The sequence below is a fragment of the Lactuca saligna genome, chromosome 5, assembly GCF_052625555.1.
Source record: "Lactuca saligna cultivar CGN05327 chromosome 5, ASM5262555v1, whole genome shotgun sequence".
Taxonomy (NCBI): Eukaryota; Viridiplantae; Streptophyta; class Magnoliopsida; order Asterales; family Asteraceae; genus Lactuca; species Lactuca saligna.
Window position 1 is genome coordinate 270612260 of NC_136421.1, and position 19644 is coordinate 270631903.

General features: G+C 30.1%; 2 protein-coding genes across 2 annotated transcripts; both read left to right on the forward strand.

The window, feature by feature from the left end:
• The first annotated feature begins 5022 nt into the window (after positions 1-5022).
• On the forward strand, positions 5023-7698 carry LOC145047803 (Protein kinase superfamily protein). The gene is made up of 6 exons (XM_078996167.1): positions 5023-5389; positions 5567-5910; positions 5993-6128; positions 6483-6619; positions 6705-6828; positions 6910-7698. The coding sequence occupies exons 1-6, from the start codon at positions 5332-5334 to the stop codon at positions 7401-7403; spliced, it is 1293 nt and encodes a 430-aa protein (XP_078852293.1). The 5' UTR covers positions 5023-5331; the 3' UTR covers positions 7404-7698.
• A 7870-nt stretch (positions 7699-15568) lies between these two features.
• On the forward strand, positions 15569-18767 carry LOC145047804 (uncharacterized). Its single transcript, XM_078996168.1, has 14 exons — positions 15569-15996; positions 16220-16347; positions 16446-16578; positions 16677-16833; positions 16912-17031; positions 17119-17235; positions 17324-17404; positions 17510-17572; positions 17660-17711; positions 17829-17903; positions 18033-18080; positions 18196-18231; positions 18357-18431; positions 18560-18767. Exons 1-14 carry the CDS (start codon positions 15834-15836, stop codon positions 18626-18628), a joined length of 1317 nt encoding a protein of 438 aa, XP_078852294.1. The 5' UTR covers positions 15569-15833; the 3' UTR covers positions 18629-18767.
• The last annotated feature ends 877 nt before the right edge of the window (positions 18768-19644 follow it).

The window sequence follows — 19644 nt, forward strand, 5'->3', positions numbered from 1 at the left end:
TATACTTGAATAATTACTTGGTGTTATACTCTTGTTATCCGAATGTAGTAATGAATATCATAAACTAAAGTTGTCATAGTTTATATGTTTGCCCATGTATATAATCTGGATCGGTAAAAACTGTATGATAAACTCCCCAAACTATACCTACTATAGTTTGCTTGAAATGTTATGTACTTGGTTTGTGTATTGTTCTGAAAACTATGCAATTATGTTTTCAAATTGAAAGTGTCGCTTATGCTCCGCATATTACAAGAGGGATAAATATCTAAATATTTAATGTGAAAATCGTTTTAACTGTATAAATTGCATAATTTTAAACTCGTTGAAAACCTTTTGTTTTAGTTCACAAAATCATTTGTGTTTGGCTTGTATTCCCCCTGAAAATGTTTAAAAACCATAAAATCGTACGGGTATGAACTCACTGTTAATTGTGTGCAAGCATCGAATCAATGAACTGGAAATGAAGACCCTCGAGTTGTTGCATGTGGCACTTAACGAAATCCTAATAACAATTAAATACATATATGTATCTAAATTAGCGATTTCGTTAGATAATGTGTTAGAAAAACACTTGCTTTCTGTCAACGAATGTTATCGAGACTTGATTGAATCGGGGAAAACGGGTTTTTAGTCTAATGCACCACTTAGGGAAGGTTTACGGCCGTGAAGGGGGGTTTACATCCGTGAACTGCCTCTTAAAGGGTTTATGACCTTTGAAGGTTTGAAGTGTATACGACCGTAAACTCAAGAACAAGTATGCTGAATTCGATGAAGAATGTGTTTTAGATGCTCCAAAACAACCTCCAAAGGCGATTTCTTGATGATTTTTGGAAGAAATGAGGGTGTTTTGGGGTTTACGGTAGAGAGGTAGAGAGAGAATATGAGAGAGTTTTCGGCCAAGAAGGTTCAAATGAAGGTGGGGGTCCCGTATCTATAGGCTGGGGGTATGGTCGGTGGTGGGGGCCACCTGGCACCGGCCATAAACGGGTGTACGGCCATAAACTCACTCAAGCTGAAAACTTTTGGTTTTTCAAGAATTTCGGGTTTTTTGCGCGATTTTGGTTCCGACTCGTATGTAAAGTTTAATTATTTAACACTAGATGATTTTCCAAACCAAGGAATTTGACGGAAACTCAATAAAATTCAAATTTTATTAATAGAAATCGGTTAAAGGTAACAGAAAAAGGTTCGAGTTGTCACGGTTTGTTACATATGTGGACATATTGTGGTTAGGTTGAGGCGGTTCTATTTTGTGTTGAAGGCCAATATACCCAGGGTGGTCTGGATAGGCTGTAGGCCCTGCGAGGTGGTCTAGTCATGCTGAATGCCCAAAGAGCGGTTTAGATAGGTTGTAGTCCTTACGAGGCGGTGCAATCAGGCTGAAGGCTCATATTTTCAAGCTATTGTTTGTTATGTTGTGTGATGGTATTTTAGGGGAACTTAGTAAGCTTTGGCTTATGTTTTCCTTTTATTGTTTTAGGTACTCCAAAGGATTATGGGAAAGCGAAGACGTGATCATGCACATCTTTTTTTTTTTTTTTTTTTTTTTTTTAATGATATTGGATCTTGAGATACTTTGATTATGATTATACTTTTGAAACAATAGTTTTTGTAAACATTTGATGGTTAGTGGGTTGTTTTGAAAATTTTAAATTTCTATGATTTTGGAGATGTTATATTTGAGCTTAATGAATGTATGATTTTTAATTCTTATTAGTGTGATCACCTTGCTAGGATTTTATCATTCTAGTTAATAAGTTAATACAATCTGTAATTGTTCTTGTCAACTGGTAATAAGTAAAAAATATCAGATTGGTTTCGTATTTGGGATTTAACTCTGATATTAACTGTAAAAATTGTATCTTTATGCTCCCGAGCTTGTGAGAAGTATCGGGTGTTGCTGAAAATTTCACACGGATCATAAAATTGCTTTTCTAATTTAATTAAAAGTTTATTTGATTGAACAGTAAAAAGTTATGGTTAATTCAAAAAGGTTGTTTTGGTTAACTAATTAGGTAAAAGAGATAGTATCAGTTTAGATAGAACACATTTTGAATAACCCGACCTGAACTGATTGTATGATTATGAAAGTCACAGCAGAGCTGAAATTGTTTTTATTATTGATTTTCTTTTAGTTTATTTTCACTGTAATTTTTAGTTTTTAGTTTAATTAAAAAAAAACTCCATTTTTATATTTTATGTTTTTTGACTAGAATGTGGCTGATGCAAAAAGACATTGAACGTTAGGCTGTCTCCATGATGATTAGATCCTGCTTCACTATGCTATGTTATTGGTGCAACCAACGGTGAAATTTTATTTGTTCAATACACTCGCGACAACGTGTTAACAAGGGTATCAATTTTTAGGGACATTTCTAGGACCAAATACGGAACCACTATAGGGTATGGTACCAGTTCGATTTGGGAAAGTAAGTATAGTTTGAACTTAGGGATGACATCTCTTCCAAATCGATACCAAAAAGAAGAGTACGGTTTTTGAGGAGCACTTATAGAAACAAATCCTGAACCAATGTATATAATATGATATCAATTCGATTCAAGAAATTAGGTGAAGATGCTCAACCCTAGCAAAAAGAATATTGGGAATATGACTTATCAAGGTAATTAACTTTTCGGTATGTTCACATCTGGGTAACTATTTTTTTTTTGTACATATGTAGGTAACAAACTTTTTGGGAGTGTTCACATATGACCATTATGACCTGCTATAGCAGGTTAAATCCTAAATGTGAACGCTTTCAACAAGTTTGTTACCTAGATGTGTACAAAAAAAATAGTTACCCAAATATGAACAAAACCAAAAGTAAAAATTAAATTACATGAATGGTCCCTATAGTTTGGGGGAATTTGTGGTTTTGGTCTCTAAGTTATTTTTTTAAACTTAAGTGGTTCTTATTGTTTATTTTTGTTGCACGTTTGGTCCCCATCTTATCTAAAAATACTATTGTGCCCTTATTAATTAATTATTTTTTAATTAATTTTCTTATCTATGTTTATTTTTTACATATTTATAAAAATTAATATACCACACATATTTGTATCTCCTCGGATGATCCCTACTATTTATTTTTTAATTAATTTAATTTTTTAACTCGAATGGTCCATACTATTTAATTTTATTACGAACTTGGTCTCTGTCTTACCTAAAAAGACTATTGTGCCCTTATTAATTTTTTTAATTAATTTTCTTGTTTATGTACTTATGCTTTATATGTTTAAGAAAAATTAGTAGACCTCACATATCTATATCTCATCACCATCCCATCTTTCATCATTCTCAACTTCTATTTATTTTTCATCTTTAGTGATATCGACGTCTTCATCATTACTTCTTTTTTCGGTCCTTCAACTCCGTCGGAACAACACCACAACCCAGTAAATATAAAGAGACAGTAGGTTATGGTGTTGGTTCTCCAGAGTTGAAGTACCGAAAAAAGAAGGACGGTGAAGACGTTGATGTTACTAAAGATGGAAAAGAAATAGAAGATGGGGAGGATCAGAGATGAGATGGTTAATGGTAAGACTCAAATTAAATTTCTCAAATGTGATTTCAGGTTTTATAAAAAATAAATACATAAATAAGAAAATTAATTTAAAAAATTAATAAGGGAAAAATAGTATTTTTAGATAAGACAGAGACCAAACGCGTAACAAAAATAAACAGTAAGAATCATCCAAGTTAAAAAAAAAATTAATTAAAAATAAACAGTAGAGATCATCCAAGGAGATACAAATATGTGTGATCTATTAATTTTTTTTAAATATGTATAAAATAAATACATAGATAAGAAAATTAATTAAAAAAATAAATTTATAAAGGCACAATAGTATTTTTAGGTAAGACGGGAACCAAACGCGCAACAAAAATAAATAGTATGGACCATTTAAGTTAAAAAAAATAAATTAGAGATCAAAACCACAAATTCCCCCAAACCACAGGGACCATTCATGTAATTTAATTTTTAATTTTCATTTTGTTCATATTTGGGTAACTATTTTTTTTTTGTACACATCTAGGTAACAAACTTGTTGAAAGAGTTCACATCTAGGATTTAACCTGCCATAGCAGGTCATAATGGTTATATGTGAACACTTCCAAAAAGTTTGGGTAATTATTTTTTTTTGTACACATCTAGGTAACAAACTTGTTGAAAGAGTTCACATCTAGGATTTAACCTGCTATAGCAGGTCATAATGGTTATATGTGAACACTTCCAAAAAGTTTGTTATCTACATATGTACAAAAAAAAGATAGTTACCCAGATGTGAATATACCGAAAAGTTAATTACCTTGATAAGTCATATTCCCAAGAATATTCAATCAAGATGTCAAATACTATTTTGTGGGGTTTTCCTTTGGGCTTATAACCAAAACCAGTGTTTTTTAAAAGTAACCAAGATTTTTGTTTGTTTGACATCGATATATATATATATATATATATATATATATATATATATATATATATATATATATATATATATATATATATATATATATATATATATATATATATATATATATATATATATATATACTTTAAAAGTAACCAAGATTTTTGTTTGTTTGACATCGATATATATATATATATATATATATATATATATATATATATATATATATATATATATATATATATATATATATATATATATATATATATATATATATATATATATAAAACAAAAGATTATAAATTTTGATATATCAATTTTTTCGATAAAAATAAGTTCAAAAAACATAAAAGCATATGGGCATAATAATTTTTTTTTTAAATATAAGTGATTTTTAGAATAAAGATGGGATATTATCTGCAATTTAGATGGTTAAACTGATAAAATAAAAACATATAATGTTTTCTTAAAAAAAAAAAAAAAATCTTACTGACCTTTTAAAATCGAAAAGAAGTGACGTATTATTATTTTCCTTATGTTTTTTTGTTCTAATATAAAAAAGAAAAAACGAAAAAAAAACAATATCTATATAAAATCTTTTTACTCGGGAAAGGAAAAGGAAAGGGGGGTGTAGATGTAATTTGACGATGATAACGAAGGAAAGAGGTGGAAGCGAGTGAGTTTGGAGTCAGAGAGGCGACTGAGACTGACCGACAGCGTGTTGCATTTCGGGAATCACACCGGCAAATTAACATCTGCTGAAACCCAAGCACAAGGACGGAGGTTGGGCGGCGGCGGTGGCGGCGAGGAGGAGGAGGAGGAGGAGGGGGAGGTCCGGGCGAAGAATGAGATACTGCACGATACGATCAGCCATACATTCATCCACGTCTACTGCTGTTGCTACATTCGCACAATATGGGTAATTGCGGTACTCGCGAAGAAGCTGCTGTCGTTTCAGATGCTCATCATCAAGGTTTCTTTTACTTTTTGATGACTTGTGTTACTTTTCAGTATTACTTCCAGATCTAGGTCGCCTTTTCATTGTTGGCGTAAAATTGAAATTATTGTGCATTTTGTTGCTTCGTTTTCAAGTCAATGTGCATTTTTCTATAATTACAACTAACATATGTTGGAATTAAAAATGAAACAGTTAAGCAGCTACAGGTGATATCTGGTAAACATCAGGGTTTGGATAAGAAGCATAGTCGGTCAATTTCGGATCTGAGCGATCCTTCCACACCTCGTAACAATCTGAACGTTATTGAGGATTTAAGAAATAACTCGCTCTTATATACTCATGTCATTGCATTCACGCTGTTTGAGCTTGAAACCATCACCAAGAGCTTTAGGTCCGATTACATTCTTGGCGAGGGAGGTTTTGGGACTGTTTACAAGGGCTATATTGATGAGAATGTTAGGGTTGGTCTCAAATCTCTGCCTGTTGCTGTTAAGGTTCTCAACAAGGAGGGTCTTCAAGGCCACAGAGAATGGCTTGTAAGCTCCTCTAGTTCTTTGTTTTGTTTTATCTTCCTTATGCCATTCTAATCTATATCTGTAATGGCGTTTTGTGTTGCAGACTGAAGTTAATTTCCTTGGTCAGCTCAGACATCCCAATTTGGTGAAATTGATTGGATATTGCTGTGAAGATGACCACAGATTGCTTGTTTATGAGTTCATGTTTCGAGGAAGCCTCGAAAATCACCTCTTTCGAAGTATGTAACTTCCTTATATATCCTTTTTTTTTTTTTTTATGTCAAAACCCCCTTTTTCTTTACTTCAATACTGCATAACAAATATATGGCATCTGCAACCATGATCATAAGTTCATAACATCCCTTCATTATGTTTTAGCATCTAGGGCAAAATTGTTGATTATATCTGATTTGTTCTGTCTTTCTCGCCCTTTTAACAGTTTACTTGTCCTTTATCATTATGTCATGTTTGTACTCTGATCACAAACATGTAAAGCTAATACTGAAATACTGATCTATCTAGTTGCATTATTGTTCTTGATAGCTTAGTGAGTTATAAATGACTATTTTACCCTTCCCGATTAAAATCCTCAGAAACAAGTGCGCCATTATCATGGCCAACAAGAATGATGATTGCTCTTGGAGCAGCAAAAGGTTTAGCCTTCCTTCACAATGCTGAACGACCTGTAATCTATCGAGACTTCAAGACTTCCAACATTTTATTAGACTCAGTAACTCCTCTTCTCTTCTCTTCTCTTTTATAAATATTTTAAACATTTTATCATATGTGTAAATTAATAATTACAAAACGTGCAGGATTACACAGCTAAACTATCTGATTTTGGGCTTGCAAAAGCGGGACCACAAGGAGACGAAACCCATGTATCAACCAGAGTCATGGGTACCTATGGCTACGCTGCTCCTGAATATGTCATGACTGGTATTTCATTATTTTTAAATAAAAGTAAAAGAAAAAAAATATTATTTTGTTTCCTTACATGTTAAAAATTTGTGATGATAGGACATTTGACAGCTCGGAGTGATGTGTACAGCTTTGGAGTTGTGCTTCTAGAACTTTTAACAGGAAAAAAGTCGGTTGACAAAACAAGACCAAGTAAAGAACAAAGCTTGGTTGACTGGGCAAGACCAAAGCTAAACGACAAAAGAAAACTCCTCCAAATCATTGACCCGAGGCTGGAAAGTCAATATTCCGTTAGAGGAGCACAAAAAGCATGCAGTTTAGCCTACTACTGTTTAAGCCAAAACCCAAAAGCAAGACCTTTAATGAGCGATGTGGTGGAAACCCTAGAGCCTTTACAAACCAATACTAGTAGCAGCTGTTCAAATGAAGTGGTCTCTTCTTCCATATCTCCTATCATTGGGCGTCATCATCTTGTTACTGGAAACTACCAGATGCATCATAAGTTTGTGCAAACTGTTGGAGCGGGTGCCGGGTGTCGATCCGCTAACCCGAATTGCTCCCCGGGTCAACCCCCTGCTTGTCGGGTCAGATGAATATGAAAGACGTATTATTATATTATTATTATTATAAATATGTGTTGTGTTGTGTTGTGTTGTTACTGGAAGAGTAGTTTGTAAATTTTATTTGATGTGGTGTTGTTTGTTTTCAAGTCGTTGGTACTTGAGATGATGATGATGATGATGGTTGTACATGGTGTCATGGTGATGGTATGATGTAGGTTTTGTTTTGAGATTTTTGTTATGTTTGTGTGTGTGAAAATGACTGTGTGAAAAATGGTGAAATCGTGTACTTGCGGTTTTATTTATTTTTAATTTTCTTTTTTGTTAAGCCATGTTGTTATGTGTTTGGTTTACAGCAAAAGAGTCTCTGGAAAGTATTGATGTTTGATATGTCGATGAGGATGAATCCAAAATGAATAGAGATGAAAGTTGGAGTAATGGTGAATAGGAATTGGTGTCGAGTGCTTTTGGGTAATTGTTTCTAGGGACTTGGTAGTTAATACTAGTGCACTACAGTGCGGGGTTATTTATCCGGTTTTTAACTTCTAACGAAGAGGGTAGTTCATTTTGTCAATTGTATACTAAACAGTTTTATTTTGGGTATTATGTTTTGTACAATTAAAACATTTGTTAAGTAATATTTCATTTGTTCATCTAACTATATTTAACTTTTTATATTGGGGATGCTTACAAAGTGACTAATATTATTATTATGGAAGAGATCGGGAAATGACCATCAAATCCGAAACGGAGATTTTGGATTTGGCCGGATGATATCCATTTTTCTCATTTGCATGAAACAATGTTAAATTTTTTTTTTTTACCTTGGAACCTAAAATAGTTTTCACAAAATGACATTGCGTATGCATTTGTATGGTAAGATACATTGTTTTAGTTGTTTCTTTAACTTTTGGTTAAATTTTTGAAATAAAGGAAGCATTTTCTTAAAAGTTTGGACATGGTCTTGAAATTTCTGAATAAGCTTTTTTTTACTCTTTTGAAATTCCCAAAATGCATTGTCTGAAATCTAAAACATGAATATGAAAAATACAGTTTTTTTTCCCAAAATGCGTAGTCAAAAATCTAAAACATGAATGTGAAAAATACAGTTTTTTTTTTTTTTTTTTTTTTTTTTGTTATAAAGAATATTTTTAATGTAACATAAAGTTAGTTCAAAATGGAATTTCCTATAGGATGGCCATTTTTTCAAATGACTCTATAGTTGGTTATAAAAAAGTAAATTCACAAGTTTAACAGTCATTTTTGTATCAACATTAATACTTTTGCCCTTTTTATATTTTTATAATTATATACAATATTTTCTAAACTTTTGAAAATTCGACATAGTTATCAACTAACATTTCTATTATATACATAATAATTATATACACACAACATTTTTTTTTCATTAAATTTTATTATCAACTAACATTTCTATTTATAATTATTTCAGGCGTTTAAAAATGAAAAATTAAATGAGAAAATTTTATAATTAAAACATTTCACACTGATGAAAGACATTAAAAAATAAAAAGGTAAATGGGAGTTTTATAAAATATTTCAAAAAGATGAAAAGTTTGAAAATAAAAAATGAAATGAGAAAATTCTATATAATATTTCTCAAAAATGAAGATGAAGTAGTTAGTTAAAAAACTTTTGAAAATGATGATTGATTGTTGATGGTTTATAACAATAGGTTTAATTATTTAAAGTTGGTGAAAATTTGATGGGGTGAAACAATAAAACTTTAGAAGAGGCCAATAACTATGGGCAATCTAATAAAATATTTCAAATAGACAAATATAAATGTTTAATAATTATTAAAACAAAAAAACAAATAAAAAGGTTTTTACCAGTAGAGTAGAGTTATGTAAACTAATTTTTGTTGCAAAAAAGTTTTCGGAAAATGTGAAAGTAAAATAAAAAAAAGGTTATGCATTATACATGAATCATGATGCTCTAATTAACATGCATGATGCGATACAAAACAAACATTGCATCATCTAGGCCAGGCAAACTACATCTTGGGTTACAGTGAGACTGCTATTGCCATCAAGATTCCCTCATCACCCTCTTTCCTCGACCTTTCTAAACCACATATAATTTTTTATTTTTTATTTTTAAAGCTCATTCATACTCTATTTCTCTCTTTCTCACTCTCTCTAAGTTTCAAGTGTGAATTAATGGAAATCGGAGCCATGGCCAGATACATCATCCTCGTCTTCTTGCTGCTTCTTCTGATCATCTGCAAAACCCATGGCCATTCATCGGAGATTGAGCACCATGTCGTAGTGCCAGTGCCGGTGGATGAGTACAGTTACAGGGTGTTGGAGGGTGGCCGGAGGATGCTTGGGCCGTTTCAGGTATGCTTGATGTGCCGGTGTTGTGTGATGGCTTCCGATCCAACCACCTGCGCAAACATGCCGTGCTGTTTTGGCATAGACTGTCAGCTTCCTAACAAGCCCTTCGGTGTGTGTGCTTTCGTTCCCAAAACCTGCAACTGCACCACTTGCGCTTCTCCCTGACATTCAGATTCAAAACTTGTACATGTGACACAGAACATTTGCTCATGTTTTCTAGATTTATTCTCATATATTTATTCAAAGTATAAGTATAGATAATAATGAGACTGTACTTGTTTTTGCAGAGAATGAGCATTTTTTATTGGGAAACTCCCTATCTAGCTTATATTTTATTGTTATTTTTGCAACTGTGTTACAACTTCTTAAATACTTACTTCAATGGTATTGATTTGTGTTCTGGAATCGAGTATTAAGTTCATCATTATTAGATATATGTTTGATGTTTGGTAAGTATGTTATCGTTAAATCATGCCACATTCACTTGAACTCAGTCGATTTTTTTAAACAATGAGAGAATTTATAAAACTAACTGAAAACTATAGTTTTTATTTATATAATGAATATTTATAAAAATAATTGGAAACTTTTCAAATATAACCGTGAAACATAATAAACAAAAAAAATTGGTTGTCTAAACTATAATTTTCAAAAGTCATATTGCAAAGTAAAAATTATTGATAAAATCTTCGATATCGAGTATTCCATATTAAAGTAACAATATTTTTGATGACACGTTTCATATTATTAGATCATCTGTAAAAGTCTTCATTATTTGTGTCATTATTGCGAACATCATTGGGTTCATCATGTGGTATGCAATCCAGATATAGTTCAATGAAATAAATAAGTGTTGCTTGCTGAGAGTTACGATGATTGTCGTTATGCAGGACACATATAGCTATAATAACGACAATTTGAGTTTGCACACTAAATTTGGGCATTCGATGGAGTATTCTCCATTGACTTTCAGGATTCCAAATGACCTTTCAATATAACTTCGAAGTAATGAATAAGAACAATTGAAAGTTTCTTGCATATTATTTGGAGGATCAATTTTAAATTAATGTTGATGGTAGCCTTGAAATATGGAACAATATATCAATTTCTATATGGATAACCTTTATCTACCAAATAATATTTACTTGTTAAATTGGTGAAAAAAAAAATTAAAAGTTATTTATATCATATTAGGCAAATAATAAAGATAATAATGACAATTTACCTGCAAGTGGTTTTGGGAAATTTATTGATGATGTGTTAATCGCATGAAGGAAAACACGTATGTTATGTGTACCCATCTAACAGATCGATGCAAAGGTAAAACACATATCAAAATCACAAGTTGCAATTACATTAAATGTTGGTATCCCTTTTCTACCGATATACCGTGACTATTGAGGTTCAGGGATGCATACGGCTATGTGTGTACCATCGATACATCAATTGCAATCCTAAAATTCAATTTAAAAAATATAATAATAACAAATAATAAGAATGACATATGGTATTAAACAAATTAAAAGAAACATACAAATATAATACCTTAAAATATGGCATGTATATCATTTTTGATTTGCAATGGTATAAATTAAAAGGTTGAATCTTTTAGTCCCATAATGTCACGTGCTATATCGTTGAAACTTTGCCTCGAGAAGTTATTGCCTCTAAAACATCGTTGAAATTGCTCCCCAATATCTCTGTTAGACAAACCTATTGCAAGTGTGTATACGAATATCCCTAACTTTTCAACAATTAACATGTTATCACTTGAGTTTAATCCATTTTAATTCAAGTTCTTGAGTGAGCTTCATGAACACACTTGGATGCATTCTAAATGCATCAACACTTCCAACTGGATTTTCATTTAAAATTTCCTTCATCCGAACCTCTCCCATTTAAGTTGATTTCTTACAAGGTACCTTGTATATTTACTTTAAGCAATGCCAATTGTAGAGCATGAATTCGATATTAACCGTAAACAATAAAGTTTTCTTTTCCTCTTCTTTCTTTCACTATCCATTTAAGTGTTTGTACCTATTAGAGTTGATTGTTATAAGCATAACATATGTAGGGATATTATTAAATTTACAATTCATTAAAACACAAGGCCGGCATAATAAATCGTAGCATTAAAAATTGAAATAAATCCACTAAACAAGTATCCAAATGAAAATAAACAAACAAAACTAATTTAATCTGATCGTAATGAAATGTTAAACAAGTAAATTTATTTGCCAACGTCTTTCTTATACTTCAGCCATGCCAATCTGCCATCATCATCTGGAAGACTTATAAATAATTCCCTCTTCACTGCATCTTCAAATAAACACATTGCAAAGCACCACAATAATTAAAGCTTTCTTTGGAACTCTTTTCTGCTTGATTAAGACCCACTGGTATTGTTCGGTGACGTCAGGTACATTGATGTTGGCTGATAATAATTAAACAAATGAATAATAATAAGAGACAAACTAATACAAATTGAATAATAGTTATTCATAAGAATCATATATTACAACTCCTAAACTAAAGTGCGCTTATATATCAAACCTACAGTGGGACAAAAGAAACTCCAAGGGCAAAATGGTCATTATATGGCCTGTGTTTATCAATTTATATTGAGATGAGGAGAGCCCGGTTGATCAAGAGGCTAACTTAACTAAGCTCCAACAGTTATGTAGAAACCCAAGGGTAAAATGGTCCAGACCGGAATGCTTAATGGATAATTAAATAAAGCAATGCTTAATGGGTCATCGTATGGATGATCACAATAGAGGACAAGAACCAAATTCACATAACAACCCAAAATCACACATACTGAGTCAAGAGCAAAATCACACATACGATTCATGGATGTATGAAAAATTGTCGAAGAAAAAACATAATTACCGGTGGAGAGTCTGAAAATTGAATATAAAAGCCCAATAGCGTTTTCTAAACGCTTTATCACTTATCATTTATGACATAGGTTTTGAATTTGAATGTTTTTGTTTTAATATTGTATATCCAATTGGATTCAATTATATGTTTGGTTTTAAGGACGATCCAGTAAAAGATCTAATCAAATTGATTTTGAAAATTTGAAAACGATCAAATCCCATTGTAATTAAATATTCAATCCAATTGATCGGTTCGAATTGAATCGATTAAGGTACCTTTCACTATGATATGTGTAAATATTAATTGTTGGATATACTTTTTTTTTTTTTTAACTTATTTTAAAATTGTGCTCAATTTAATCTACTAATCATGTTACTTTTAAGATTGTTTAATGTGAGTTTTTACAATTTTAATTTAGAGCAATTACTAAATAAATGGTCGTTTGTTATTTTTCAATTTTAAATAGGAAGATAAAATATTCATTTGAACAAATTTAGACAATGTATTCGGTCCAAAAAATTATTCCATTAAAACTTTATCTACACTGCTTCCTTCACATATATTATTATACATACATACATTATCAATTCAAGATTTAGTAGGGAAAAATAAGAAACACGACTTTACTTGATGGAATACCAGGTTGAAGAAGATGTCAATGAACACTCGCATTTCTCTAAGGATACACAGATTTAAATAGAATTATTAGCAAATCAAATTTATAGTGATTGTGTTGGTGTTCTATTGCTATTGTGAGAAGTGAATGAAACCACACATAATGAATATTACTGTGTATTGAAGAGTGACCAATTAGATTCTTATGTAACCAAAAGGACTGTAGCCTTGTATCATGTGTTTGTGGAAAGGTGTCAATCAGCCAGAGATTAAAGTTCTAGTCTTGTTGGAGACGAAATAAGTAGTTTAGAAATAATATAAAAAATGTGTTGTGTTTGTCGGTTTATAATAGAAAAAAAAAATGTAAGCAACCATGTTATCACATGTAATAATCCATTATTCCATTACATGTAAATATTACATAAATATAGGACTAGTTATATCCTAATTACAACATAAGGATATTAGTTATACGTATACATCTACCAAAAACATTAAATAAATGGTCCAAAGACACATGATTTCTATAAATTTTCAAAATCCACCTACATAATTGGTCTAAAGATCATTTATATAAGTTTGATTAATAATTTGGCCAAGTAAAGTTATCGTATTTCATAATAATATCAAAGCAGAAAGGTAGTCTAACGAGTTCCTTTTGAATTGGGACCATCAATCATATTTTTTTATAGAATTGTAAATAAACTGAATTTACAATTAATAAGAGTTTTATAATGACTAACGCATTTTGTATAATAATAATAATAATAATAATAATAATAATAATAATAATATATCAAGTAGTAAAAAGATTTATACTATAAAATTAATATAAACTTTACATTTATCAAACAAAATACTTACAAAATATATTAATATATTAAATTAACAAACTTGAGCATTCATCTAAATATATGCAAAGAAAAATTATAAACCAAAGTTGGGACATATTTGTGAAGAAGATAGTACATGAGCTTTTTCAAAATTAGGTATTATTTTTATGAGAGCTTGTTAATTAATAAGTTCTTAATATGATTTTTTTTTCATTGATTTAATGGGTCTCATAGGTTCACAAATTATAGATATAACTTATTCGACGCCCATATAAAAATGAATTGGAAAAACTTTACTATAACAAGTTTTTCTGTTACATTGATTTAAATAAAAAACTTCAACACAACCCTACTAGGCGATGCTTCAAATCACATACCTTACAAATTTTCTTATTTTAAAAAAATACACAAGTAATTATTATCCAGTTTATATATATATATATATATATATATATATATATATATATATATATATATATATATATATATATATATATATATATATATATATATAGGTTAAGGTTCATTTGAGACCATTCTAATTTTGTGAGACCGTGAGACCAAATCTAAAAATAATTTTAAAATGCAAAATAAATGGAAAAATCCAAAAATTCTTTTTTTAAATATTATTTTCGGAACTTGAATTAACTAAAAAAAATATAAAAAAAATAAAAAAAATTCCGTTTTTTTTTGAAAAATACGTGAAATATTCTAAATAGAATATTATACTGACATATTCTAAAAAATAATTTTAAAATGCAAAATAAATGGAAAAATCTAAAAATTCTTTTTTTAAATATTATTTTCGGAACTTGAATTAACTAAAAAAAATTAAAAAAAATTCTATTTTTTTTTTAATAATACGTGAAATATTCTAAATAGAATATTACATTGTACATATTCTAAAAATAATTTTAAAATGCAAAATAAATGGATAAATCAAAAAATTCTTTTTTTAAATATTATTTTCGGAACATGAATTAACTAAAAAAAATAAAAATAAATAAAAAAATGCGTCTCACGGTCTCACAAAATATAAGTGGTCTCAAATTAACTTAACCCTATATATATATATATATATATATATATATATATATATATATATATATATATATATATATATATATATATATTCAAATGCCATGTAATAATCCCAACAATATTAAATTTATCATAAGATGATTTCATTTTATCATGAGGATAGTGTTTTAAAAAAAAATAAAAAAACAAATAGTTGCTTTCGTACGCTAACAGTTTTTCTCTACATACAACGAGAGTTGTATTATAAAAATTAAATTAGTGTGTATAGAAAAAAAATATTACTAGAAATATGATTGATCGTCATTAAACAATAAATTTTGAAGGAACATTATTTTGTATGTTGGATGTTTAGTTTGTAGTTTGTAGTTTGTAATAATAATATTAATAAAACGAAAAAGTGAAAAATTGAAAATAAATGCTGATGGAGTTAACCAACTTCGAAAGAAACATAAATGAATGGAACACCGAATCGTAACGGTAAAGTTGGTGGTTCCTTTTCTTCCTTCGTCACCCACCGCCACCAAGCAAGGATCTTCTTCTAAACTCAGGATATTCTCTTTTCTCTATCCTCAAATTTCATTACTTTATAGTCCCCAACAAATAATTATACCTTTCTGGATGAAGAACAAGATCGATGAATTTTGCATACTACAAAGTGAATCAATGCAGCAGCACTAGTTAGTTATACAGAGCAGAGCCTGATCTGAGCGATCAATCAATTATCAATTAGAATGCCTTCCAAAGGTGGTATGCTTCCCATAACCAGAGCTTTTCTTTCTTCTTACTATGATAAACACCAATTTCCTCCCATTTCCGACGACGTTTCCCGCCTTTCCCAACAGCTTCACACCTGTTCCGACCATCTGCGGAAGACTTCCCTTCCGCTTCCAGAAGGTTCGATTATTTATTTACCCCGCTTATTTTCGTTTTCTGTCGTGTAATTTCACAATTCCTTACTCGTAATACTGTAAAATAGCTTTCGATAGAAGATCAACAAGGGTATTTCTCTTGTTGGAAGATCAATTAGGATTTTCTTTTTCTTGAGATGCTATAAGTACTATTTAGTCTTTGTGCCCCTTTTGGTTGTGCATAAAACCCTAATGTCCATTGACTTCAGGAGAAAGATTGTTGATAAAAGAAGTGGAGATGCAGCCACCACATAAAATTGATGAGAACATGTGGAAAAATCGAGAGCAGATTGAAGAAATCATTTTCTTGCTAGAACGTTCTCATTGGCCAAAATCGGTGAGAATCAAAGTTTTTTGAATTCTTGTTTGACACATCTTAAAAATCCATTTAGCAAAAGGGTTATACAGAAGTTTTCCTGTTTGTTTAAAAATCAGCTTCAAGATCAGTCCACACCCGAAGATGTTGAACTTGGTCATCTTCTTAAAAAGCTAAAAGATAAATGTGAAGGTATATTGAAGGTTTTGGAATCCTTCCAATCCAAGAGTTCTGAAAATGTGTTCAACACAGGTTAGTATTCTCAGAGCCTTTTTTATTTTCCAATTATGTAATGATATTCAAGTCTTGATGCGTCTTTTTTTTTTATATATAAAAATAAATGGCAACAGTTATGACATATATGCCCCAAGACTTTCGAGGTGCACTAATTAGACAACAAAGAGAGCGCTCTGAGAGGAATAAAAAAGCTCAAGTGGATGCAATTGTAACCTCTGGTGCATCCATACGCGATAAATATGCTCTCCTATGGCATCAACAAATGGAAAGGTAATTATTATTATTATTATTATTATTGTTGTTGTTATTATTATTATTATATTATTTAATAAAAGTATTTGTGTCCAGGAGAAGACAGTTAGCTCAACTGGGTTCAGCTGCAGGTGTGTATAAGACGGTTGTGAAATACTTAGTAGGTGTGCCACAGGTTCTACTGGATTTTGTAAAGCAGATAAATGATGATCAAGGGTATATATGTATTTCTTAATCTTTTCTATAAAAATATTTAAAAAAATAAAAAATTGGTCTTGAGTTGCTAAAATGTTACATATTTAGGCCAATGGAGGAACAGAGGTATCGCTATGGTCCCCCTATGTATGCCCTTACAAATTTGGTGCTAAATATTCACCTTTTCATTTCTTTGTCATGGTGGCGCTTTCAAGATATCAAATTGTGAGCTTCAGCCATCTTTTTATTTATTAGTTTTTAAGTTGTGCAACAAGTGATTTGATTTTCATTTATAAATTATAATAATAACCAGGGAGAAGAATCAAATATGTATGTTACAAGAAGCGATTAATGTCTATGCGTCTGAGTTGGAACGATTCTTGAGTTTCATTGGGTAATGAATAAGTGCTTACTTATTTGTTTGTGTTGATTGAAGGACACATGGCATATTGGTATTGGTTTGTAAATGATGAAAAGTGTCTTGTATATGTTTTTATAGGGAAGTTTTTGCAAATTCTCCTTTCTTTGTTACGGCTGAGGAAGCTGGTGCAATAGAAGCAACGTAAGTATTAAAACTTAAATCGTCCTTTATCTATTATGAATTATTGAAATGATTTATTATCTTTATATTATGATTTTTTTTTTGTAGTAAAAATGATGACTATAGAGAAACAAGTGTCCTCGCAGGGACAACTTTTGAGGTACTTCTTTACCCAATATCAAATTTTTCCTTTTTCCTTTTTTTTTTTTCTACTTGACATTATATTATCACTGTATTTAAAACTTTATCGCTTAAATTACATTCTTTTTCCGTTTAGGTTTCATTGGATGTGGAATCAGTAAATTCATACATTGCTTGGGATTTCTCCATAGCACAAGGGAGAATTAGCATGGTACATATCTACTATATATTTTCAGCTTTATTTTTAGTTGAAAATAACTAAATAATTTTTATAAGTCCTTTTTCCATTGTAAGTAAGCAATGAAATTATTCAGATGTTGATATGTGAAATGTTGCACAGAATATTGGATTCAGCATAGAGTACACAAATTCTTCGGGACAAAAAACAGTAAGTTAAGCCATGCCGATATTACAGTTATAATTTTTTTTTATTATCATGTTCTCTCTTGTATTTTTTTTTTTTTTTTGTTAATTGGTTTTTTAATGTGTTTCATGTTATATAGCTTATCTTGCCTTATAGGCGGTATGAGTCTGACCAAGTAAGTAACTTTTTTTTTTTTTTTTTTTTTTTGAAAAAATAAATAAAACTTAAGTCATCCCTGCAATGCATTTTCAGAATTATGAATTTAACATTATTTTAATGATTTGATGAATTGTGTTGCAGGGTAACTTTTGTACAATCATGGGTGGCAAGTATACGCTGATTTGGGATAATTCTTTTTCAACGTTCTTCAAAAAGGTTGGTGTTTCATAATTTAAGCAGTAAACCTGAAACGATTGATTGAAATTTAACGATAGAATTTTACTTGAATAAATATTTAAGAATAAAATAGGTGACTTTAATTCTTTAAACATGTTGATTAACAGGCCCTTCGATACAAGGTGGACTGTATAGCTCCAGTTGTGGAATCAACAGATGAAGAAATGTGCAATTAATGCAAGGTGTTTGTCTGTTTCACATGATGATCTATATATGTAACTATGTATCTTGCAATTTAACAAGTTGTATCTATAAAAACTATAAAGGGATTGTGCACATGTTTTAAACAACTTATTTGGTACTAATTCACCTTAATACTTCTTAAAGTACTTTTAACTAATTTTATTTTCATAAATACATCCAAATAGACGTGAATATGGTTAGATAAGAAGGTCTTATATAACATTTTAGACAAGTTAAAAAGAATTAGTTTGTTTAAAAAAATTATATTAAAAAGTTTAACCGTGGGAAAAAGTTTTGATAACTGGACACAAATATATTGATATACATAAATAGACCTTAATAATTTTTAAATAAATATAAGTAGGCCTATAATAAATCTAAGTACAACTAAAATGACTTAAATATATTTAACTACACTTAGTAGGACCTAAGTAGATCTTTGTAGGTCCTAACTTGTCTTAATTGAGTCCTAAATTGTGTCAAATTGGTCCGCTGTATATCTTAGTAGGCCATGTGTAGACTTTTAAGACTTTAATTGATTCTGTCCCCTAAATATTTTTAAATAATTTTATATAAAACTTAATTTCCCAAATTGACCTTAGTATGTTCTGAAATAACATAAAATACTTAAAACAAATCTTAACAGAACTAAAAACACTTTCGGTTTCAATAGAGTACCTAAATAGATATTTAGGTAGATGTCAAAAAAATATCTTATAGATTGACCTAAAGTTATTTTAGTTGGTCCTAAATCCTCCTTAATAAATGAAGATTTTTTTGTCACTTGTCAATCTCTCATGAGTTTTGATACTTGTCATTTTGTGGTAATTTTAAAATAAATATTATCCACTTGTCAATTTTTTGTTTGTTTTAATTTTTAATTAAAGTCATATACTTATATATGTAAAATATTAAATATCATATATATGATATTAAATTGTAATAAATAAGTTTCTTTCTTTCTTATTTTAAAGTTGTACATTAAAAATTATTTTATTTTTATACTTTA